Source organism: Lipotes vexillifer, unplaced genomic scaffold (genome assembly GCF_000442215.2).
Source record: "Lipotes vexillifer unplaced genomic scaffold, Lipotes_vexillifer_v1.1 scaffold371, whole genome shotgun sequence".
NCBI classification, from domain to species: domain Eukaryota; kingdom Metazoa; phylum Chordata; class Mammalia; order Artiodactyla; family Lipotidae; genus Lipotes; species Lipotes vexillifer.
Window position 1 is genome coordinate 2,864,643 of NW_006786304.1, and position 9,521 is coordinate 2,874,163.

A 9,521-nucleotide genomic window follows, 5' to 3' on the forward strand; every position below is an offset into this window, starting at 1 on the left:
CGCGCAGGCTCAGCGGCCATGGCTCACGGGCCCAGCCGCTCCGCGGCATGTGGGATCTTCCCGGACCGGGGCACGAACCCGTGTCCCCTGCATGGGCAGGCGGACTCTCAACCACTGCGCCACCAGGGAAGCCCTCAGATTTGCATTTTTTGACACGTCATTCTGACCTCAGAGTGGAAGGGAGATTGGAGGGAAGGAAGGATGGAGGGAAGGTAGATGAGGGGAGACCAACTTGGAGGTGCGTGAGGTTGTCCAGATAAAGAAGAGAGTGTAGGGATTTTCCTGGCGGTCCAGTGGTTAGACTCCGTGCTTCCACTGCAGGAGACTTGGGTTCATTCCCTGGTGGGGGAACTAAGATCCTGTGTGCCGCGTGGTGCAGCCAAAAAAAAAAAAAAAAGGAAGAAGAGCTTGTCTGTCTGCTGTGCAAATGGAGAGAAGTGGATGGATTTAAGAGCTATTTAGCAGGTAGATGAGCAGAATGTGATGATGGATTAGATGTAGGGGTGGTTATGCAGTTCTGGTCATGTGGAGTCACCTGTATCAGACCAACCCCCTTGCCAATGGCAGTTATAAAAGCTGGACATGGGGCTTCCCTGGTGGCACAGTGGTTGAGGGTCCGCCTGCCGATGCAAGGGACGCGGGTTCGTGCCCCGGTCCGAGAGGATCCCGTGTGCCGCGGAGTGGCCGGGCCCCGTGAGCCATGGCCGCTGAGCCTGCGCGTCCGGAGCCTGTGCTCCACAGCAGGAGAGGCCACAGCAGTGAGAGGCCCGCGTATCGCAAAAAAGAAAAAAAAAGGTGGACAAATTATAAACACTTATTAAAGTCACTCAAGAGCAAGAAAATGAAGAGAGGAAGTTGAGGTGCTCCAATCTTCGAAATAAGGAAAGCACAGAAGTCGAATTCCACAGACAAGCTGGCTTTTTCCTTGAGTGCACTTGCCAATTCACTGCTCTGGAAGGGAACTAGAATGCAAATAGAAAGAGATCGTCGCTAGACTGACAAGGCAGAGGTTGGAGTCTGGGGTTGCCAGTGTCTGGAAAAAGAGAAGTAAAATCCTGGAATGCATGGAACTACAGAAAAGGGAGTCCCCAAATCTGCAAATTTCCTTCAAGTCATTGGCAAGCCGTACATGCATAGGGTGAGACTCCAAGGAACTCTACAGAAAATAGTATCTGGGAAACTACAGAACTGAGCAGGAATTCCAGCAGGCATACGACGCTGGGGGACCGAAGTTGCCACTTTGGAAAAAGAGGTCTCAGGCTTTCCCCTGGGACCACATCCTAGGAGTAAGGGCATAACTGAAATAGACCAGCCCTAAAAATGCCTACGTTGGATCTTCAACAGAAAGAAAACCTAATCCTCTCTGGCAGAATATAACATCATTTAGAGCTTTTACAAATAGTCGTCTGTGTCTGGCATCTAGTCAAAACGTACAAGGTATCCTGAAGAAAACGGAAAGGACCAACTGACCGGAAACCAAGAGAAAAATCCCACAATAGAAACAGACTTGTCATGAATCAGATTTTTTTTTTTTCCAGTAGGCGGGCCTCTCACTGTTGTGGCCTCTCCCGTTGCGGAGCACAGGCTCCAGATGCGCAGGCTCAGTGGCCATGGCTCACGGGCCCAGCCGCTCCGTGGCATGTGGGATCTTCCCGGACCGGGGCACGAACCCGCGTCCCCTGCATCGGCAGGCGAACGCTCAACCACTGTGCCACCAGGGAAGCCCATGAATCAGATATTGGAGTTACTAGACAGGGGAACTTTAAAAGAGCTATGATCAATATATTCAAGAGAATAGAGGAAAGGTTACTTTTTAGCAGAAATCTGGAAGCCACTTTTAAAATGATTCCAACAGAAATAAAGAACAGGAACTAAAAAAACAAAAAAAAGAAAAGGAACTAAAATTAAGAACTCAATAGATGTACTTACTGGATATCAGAAACAGTAGAGCAAAAGGATTACAGAACCAGAAGACAGGGCAGTAAGTAGTATCAGATGGGTGCCTAGCTATGGAGGATCAAGGAGTCTGCCAGGATTCTACCCTGGAGGACCAGATGGGGCCATCTCAGAGATGTGGAATTCAGGAGAAGGAGCAGTTTGGAGAAGATGGAGAGTCTTGTTGGGGGCAGGTAGAGATTCAGGTGTTTGATGGACAGCCAGGGGACCTCCAGGAGGCCCTTGGGTATACAGGTATGGAGCTGGGAGAGAAGTCTTACCTGGAGAGAGATTTCTGAGTTCCCAGCAGATAGGTAGAGATAAAACTGTGTCAATGGATAACATCCCATGGGAGAGAGTGTGTACCATGAGAAATGAAAAAAGGGCCTAAGACAGAGCCTGAGGATCACCCACATTTAGAAGAGTGACATAAGAAGAGCTCACAAAGGAGACCCATGGGTGGTATGAGACAGCTATTTTGGCAGTGATGGCAGCTCGTGTTTTCATTTTCACGGTGGTTCATATTAGAAGATGTGGGTTGTCAGCCTTTTAGTTATTTTTCTTTTGGGAGAGGGTGGGGAAGATCTGGCTTTGGAGGTAAGTGATTCACCTAATTACAGCTGCTGGCCTGCCAGTTGACAGCCTTGGCTGAGACAGCCCTCTAATTTCTCTAAGACTTGGCCCAAACTCAGACTCGGATATCTGGGGTCATGAACGGAAGGGCATGCCAGGCTTGGGAATGGTGTGAGCCAAGGCCTAGGCAGAGGGATGACTCTGGTGTTTCCAGGGAAAAGTAACTCATCCACTTGGCCTGGACTGGAAGGTCTGTGTGAGAGGCAAGTTTATCACAGATCAATCAAATGAGGCTTTGACTTCTGACATGATTGGGTAGTGTATTAAATATCTATTGCTGCATTACAGATTGCCCCAAAGCTTAAAACAAAAGTAAGCATGTATTATTTCACAAAGTTTTTGAAGGTCATGATTCTGGGAGTGGCTTAGCTAGGCGGTTCTGCATCTGTCATCATGTCGTAGTCAAGATGACAGTCGGTTGCAGTCATCTGAAGGCGCCCAAGGTAGCTTCATTCACATGGATGATCAGCTCCCATGGCTTTGGCAAAAGTCGCAGTCCCTCACCATGTAGACCTCACAGTGGAGCTGCTTGAGTGTCCTTACAACATGGCAGCTGGCTTCCCCCAGAGCAAGTGATCCAAGAGAGACCCAGGAAGAAATCTCAATGTCTTGTGGGATCTAACAAAGAAGTCACACACCATCATTTCCACAGTATCCTATTGGTTCCACAGGTCAGCTCTATTCCTTATGGGAAGGGACTACACAAGGGACAAGTACCAGGAAGCAGGGATCACTGGGGGCCATCTTGGAAGCTGGCTACCACAGGGAACAATAGAAGGGTTTTAAGTAATTGTTCATTCATTCATTCATTTAACAAATATTTATTGAATATCTTCTCTGGCCCCAGCCTTGTGCTGGGTTGTGTTGGGACATAGTAATGACCAAGACAGCCCTGGCCCTACCCTCCTGGGACTGAATCCATAGAAGGAAGCAAACAAGCAAACAAACAAAAAGAGTGGAAAAAAAAAAAAAAACACCAGGGAATTCCCTGGCAGTGGTTAGGACTCCGTGCTTCCCTGCAGGGGGCACGGGTTCCATCCCTGGTGGGTGTACTAAGATCTCAGAAGCCATGTGGCATGACCAAAAACAAACAAACAAACAAACAGTGAGGGAAACAGACTTGTCACAAGACAGGGATGACCCAGAGTGGGCAGGGCTGGGATTGGGGAGCCCCGAGAGGTACCTAGTCCAGCCTGGGAGGTCAAGGAGGGCTTCTTGGAGGAGGCAAAATTGGAGAAGATGGCCTCTGAAGAATGAGTAGGAGATAGGGAAAATAGGGAGCAGGGAAAGGGTTCTAGGCAAAGACCACAGCAGATGCAAAGGCTGGGCAGGAGTCAGCATATATACTCGGGGACTGAGGAAAACTGGTGTAGAGTCTGAGTGGCTGGTGGCGGGAGATGAGGCAGGAAAGGTGACCAGGACCCAGTCTTTGATGGAACTTGAAAGCCACGCTGAGTTTCTTGGATTTTATTCTGAAGGCACTGGGGACCCATGGAAGAGTGTTGAGCAGAGGAGAGGCAGGGTCAGATTTGAGTATTAGGAACATTCTTCTAGGGCTATGTGGGATGCACTGGGGTGGGAAGGGCAAGAATGGAAACCAGGAGGCCAGGGAGGAAGCTGGTATTGAAGGAGGTCTGACCTGGTCATGGAGCTGGAAAGGAGGGGATGGATTCTAGAAAGATTCAGGCGGTGGGATGATTAGCTGAAGGGTGGGATAAGGAAGAATTGATGCTGAAGTGAGTCCTCAAGGAAGCTGGGTCTCTAGGACTCTCCCCATGGAGTCTCACCCTTCTAATCCTCCCCAAACAGGCCAGGTTTCTACCTTTCCCCAAAGCCGTTACCTCGAATGTGCTTCCTGTGCCTCGTCAGATCTGAGCTGTGAGAGGGGCTGGGACAAGACCCTGCAGTGCCGCAACCCTGGAGAACAGTGCCTGGATGTGGTAACCCACCAGAGCCTGGAAGGTGAGCCCCAACCTGCCAGCAACTCCCCCTCCCTGCTTTGCTCCTCCCCAAGGCTGCACTTAACAACAACCCCCAAATAACAGGGATTTAAGCAAGGTAGAAAGTTAGTACTCACACAGAAAGTCCAGTGACGGGAAGTCCAGGGCCACTAGGACAGTTCCACAGTCACCAGGAACCCAAATGTCTTCTCATTTCTTACATATTGTTTCCATTCTCAAGATTGCCTCATAGTCCAAGATGGCTGCCTGAGCTCCAGACCTCATGTCCAAGTTCCAGGAAGAAGGAGGGGGGAAAAGAAGGGGCAAAAGGGGGGCACCCCTCCTTCTGTAAAGGTTCTCCTTTCTAGAAGTCCCATAAAATCTTTCTACTTAGATCACGTTGACCAGAACTTAGCCACTTGACTATACCTATGGAGGCTGGAAATTGTGTCTTTTGGCTAGATATATGGCTGCTCCCAATAAAATGAGGGTCCTATAATGAAGGATGAAGCAGAGGATAGATAGAGGACTGCTACCATGGGCAAATCCAATCTCAGCCCCTCATCAACAATCTGACCTCCTTCTCTGCCCCCAAAGAGAGTCCAGGGGATGAGCGCCACTCCCGAGGCTGTGGCAAACTTCCTGGCTGCCCAGGCCCCACTGGCTTCCACAACAACCACACCTTCCACTTCCTGCGGTGCTGCAACACCACCAAATGCAATGGGGGCCCAGGTAAGGGGCAGGGGATCCGGCATGAGGAGTGGGATTGGGGTGGGGAGGTGCACTCAGGCTGACTGCTGCTTGCTTGAAGGGAAACCCTCCTCTCTGTTTCCTTCTCTGAAAAGTGGACCTATCAAGCCCTTTCTCAAAGAAGGATTTTGTGGGAATTCAATGAAACTATCAAAGCTTCCCCAAGACCTGTGCTTTATGCTTCTATATCCTGTTGAATCCTTCCACTGCTCACCATCCTGGTGCAAGCCACCATGGCCGCTCACCTAGATTGCTGCAATGACCTTGCTGGTCCTCCTGCTACCCTACAGCCAATGTTCAACACAGCAGCAAGAGTGATTTTTTTTTTTAATAGATCTTCATTGGAGTATAATTGCTTCACAATACCGTGTTAGTTTCTGCTGCACAAGGCGAATCAGCCATATGCATACATATGTCCCCATATCCCCTCCCTCTTGAGCCTCCCTCCCATCCTCCCTATCCCACCCCTCTAGGTCATCGCAAAGCACTGAGCCAATCTCCCTCTGCTATGCTGCTGCTTCCCACCAGCCAACTCTTTTACATTCCGTAGTGTATATACATTGATGCTACTCTCACTTCGCCCCAGCTTCGCCCTCCCACCCTGTGGCATCAAGTCCATTCTCTATGTCTACCTCTTTGTTCCTGCCCTGCCACTAGGTTCATCAGTACCATTAGTTTTCAATTCCATATATATGCGTTAGCATATGGTATTTGTTTTTCTCTTTCTGACTTACTTCACTCTGTATGACAGACTCTAGGTCCATCCACCTCACTACAAATAACTCAGTTTCGTTTCTTTTTATGGCTGAGTAATATTCCATTGTATATATGTGCCACGTCTTCTTTATCCATTCATCTGTCGATGGACATTTAGGTTGGTTCCGTGACCTGGCTATTGTAAATAGTGCTGCAGTGAACATTGTGGTGCATGTCTCTTTTTGAATTATGGTTTTCTCAGGGTATATGCCCAGTAGTGGGATTGCCGGGTCATATGGTAGTTCTATTTTTAGTTTAAGGAACCTGCATACTGTTTTCCATAGTGGCTGTATCAGTTTACATTCCCACCAACAGCTTAATGTAAATCAAATCATGTCACTCTTCCTCGATCACTTCAACGCCTTCCCCTTGCTTTTAGAATGAAATGCAAAGACTCTCCTATGCCCTCTCTAATCCAGCATGTGTCTGTCTCATGGCCTTTGCACATGCAGTACCCTCCACCAGGAACACCTCTCCCCCAGGAGTTCACCTGGCTGGCTACTTCTGATTCGTTAGGTCTCAGCTTTAAAACATTGTCCTCAGGGGAAATTTCCCTAACTCTGCCCTTCAATATAATCTAGATCCTTTGTGTTATTCTGTCTCTATAAATCACTACTGTCCAACAGGACTTTCCATGGTGATGGAAATGTTCTGTATCTGTACTGTCAGATATGGTAGCCTCTACTATATCTGGCTTTTGAGCACTTGATACTTGGAAAATGTCTCCTTTTTCTTTTTCTTTTTTAAAAATATGTCCACATGTCGTGAGCTTTCAAGTTTTCTTTTAAAATGAACTAATAGATTTTTTAAAGTCTCTTGGTTTTCATTTCTAATGCAGTAAATATCCATAGATATAACTGACATAAGCAATAATTTTTTATTATTTAATATTAATTTCAATGTCAATGTAAACAACCACATGTGGCTAGTGGCTACCATATGGGACAGTGTAGCTCTAAATCGTAAGTTCTCTGAGGGCAAGGACTGTTTTGTCTTACCCTGTGTCTAGGCAGGTGGGGGCTCGTGGGGAGCTGAGGGTTGGAACTTCTCTCGCAGGCCCTAGAGAACCCCCCCAAAAGAGGGTGCTGTTCCAATGCCTGACCACAAGAGGGCTCCATGACATCTAGGGCTGAGAGTTGGGAGTCCTGGGGATGTAATGCTGTGAACTGCTCATGCTAATTTCTTTGGTTTCTGTGTCACTTGGTCTTATTCCAAGTCCTGGAGCTTCAAAACCTGCCACTGAACGGCTTCCAGTGTTACAGCTGTGAGGGGAACAGCACCCATGGATGTTCCTCTGAAGAGACTTCCCTCACTGACTGCCGAGGCCCCATGAATCAATGTCTGGAAGCCACTGGCACTAATGGTGAGCCATTAAGAGGCTGGGAGAGGATACTTATGGGGGGGATGGGGGGTTCTGCAAGAAGTAACTTCCCATGAAGCTGGACTTAATTGAGGTGGATCATCCTGTTGGAGAAGGTGGGACTTCCTTCAGGAGGGTGCAGAGTGCAGTAAGAAATTAGGACTTGTTCATTAGGAAATGTATACTTGGGCCACAGAAATGTGGATTTCTTTGGGGGTGGGACTTCCGTGGGTGGGTGGGACTTCCGGTGGACCTCCCAGGATCCTATCCTGTGAAGTTCTGGGCAGGTTCCTTTATTCCAGAGGTTCTCAAACTTCGGGCTCTCAACATTCCTTCTCGCTCAGAAAAATTATTGCTTACGTCAGTCATATCTATAGTATTTGTTCATTTTAAAAGAACAATTGAAAACTCACGACATGTGGACATATTTTTATGAAAGAAAAAAAGGAGACATTGTCCAAAATGAAAAAATTGAACGAGAAGACTGGCATTTTTCTACCATTTTGCAATCTTTTTAATATCTGGCTTAATAGAAGACAGCTGGCCCCTCATATCTGCTTCTGCGTTCAGTCTGTTGCAAGATCACATGTCCTAGTGTTTCTAGGAAACCCCCTGTGAGAGCACAACACATTTGTGAGAGCATGAAAAGGCAAATGAGGTTTTAGCTTTATTACAAGAATAAGTTTGACTTCACAGATCCCCTGGAAGGGTCTGAGGGAAGGAACCCCAGGTGTCCCAGGACCACACTTAGACCTGCTGCTTTCTCCGGGGGTACCCACCATGAGGTAGTATTCTACCTGGGTAATTCTCACTGGGTACCAGTATTCTCACTGGTACCCAGTGAGAATTCCAGTCCCAGGCCCGAGAGCTGGGAGTCTCACATGGTCTTCTCTCTCCACAGGACTGGGGAACCCAAGCTACACCATAAGAGGCTGTGCAACCCCCTCCTGGTGCCAAGGCCTCCATGTGGCTGAAGCTTTCAGGCTCACCCATCTCAACGTCTCTTGCTGTACTGGAAATGGCTGTAACCATCCAGCCCTGGTTACCCAGCCCCACACGGGGGGTGCCCCCCTGCCTGGCCCTGCACACCTCAGCCTCTTTGTCACCCTGCTTATGACTGCCAGACTGTGGGGAGGTACTTTCCTCTGCACCTGAACCCCACAATCCCACTGCCCTGGCTGGATCCAGGGGACCCCTTTGCCCTTCCCTTAGCTCCCAGCCCTACTGACTTACTGTGTGACCTCAGACCAGTGTGCTCCCCTCTCTGGGCCTTAGTTCTCCCAGCTGCCGAAGCACCTATCTCAGAGAACTGTGAGAATCAGAGGAGAAAAACTAGAGGAAGGCTACGGGCCAGCAGGCGAGAGCTCTTGTGATATTAATATTGTTGCCGCTATTATTATTAATTAATATTTGTTTTATTTAATATTTTGTACTTAAATAAAGATTTTTCTATCAGTGAACAAAGCCAGATCGGCCCTTCTCCAGAGAGGACGATTGGGGGACACCTTTCCTCAGGCTCCTGGAATTAGGGGTCATATGGTAGGGCCCAAGCACTCGAGGTCCCAGCCTTGGGAGCTGTCCCATGCAGCCTTCCACCCTAAGCCACCTCCACATCTATTTCTGGGCTCCAAATGCAACCTTCCAACTCACTCACCCAAGCACTAACCTTCCAGTCTCTTCTCCCACATCCAAAAGTCCAGACTACTTTGTTGTTCTAAGGAGACATGTCTGCATTTCCTAGGGGGCTCTGAGATAGGAGATGACTAGGAGATGACCCCTGGGTGCCCTGCAGTGAGGAGTAGAGACTGGACCTCATTCCCCTGCTGCCCTGGGGGCAGGAGATAAAGGCTGGGCTATATTTCCTAGGATACCCTCAGACAAACTGAGAAAAAGACAGAACTACCATTTCAGTGGGACTGAGTACCATGGCAGAATTCATGTTTTCCATGGTTCGCTGAGACAAGCCCACAGACACAAAATTACGTTCCCCTGGGGCCCTACGGCTGATGAAGAAAAAGGACATTTTCCGTTATATTTGGGGGCAAGTGAAGGACAGGGTTTCTTTTTTTTTTTTTTTTTTTTGGGATTTTTTGTTTTTGTTTCTTTTTTTTTTTTTTTTTTTTTTGGCTGGGTTTGGGTTTTTGTTT

General features: G+C 48.2%; 1 protein-coding gene across 1 annotated transcript in view; it reads left to right on the forward strand.

Annotated features, from left to right (window-relative positions):
- PLAUR (plasminogen activator, urokinase receptor) overlaps positions 1–8,590 on the forward strand; it is a 14,137-nt gene extending 5,547 nt beyond the window's left edge. Inside the window, exons 4-7 of the mRNA XM_007458571.1 lie at positions 4,378–4,548; positions 5,115–5,240; positions 7,231–7,377; positions 8,276–8,590. Coding sequence (XP_007458633.1) covers positions 4,378–4,548; positions 5,115–5,240; positions 7,231–7,377; positions 8,276–8,529 — 698 coding nt within the window. The 3' untranslated portion in view covers positions 8,530–8,590. The remainder of the gene's footprint in view (positions 1–4,377; positions 4,549–5,114; positions 5,241–7,230; positions 7,378–8,275) is intronic.
- The last annotated feature ends 931 nt before the right edge of the window (positions 8,591–9,521 follow it).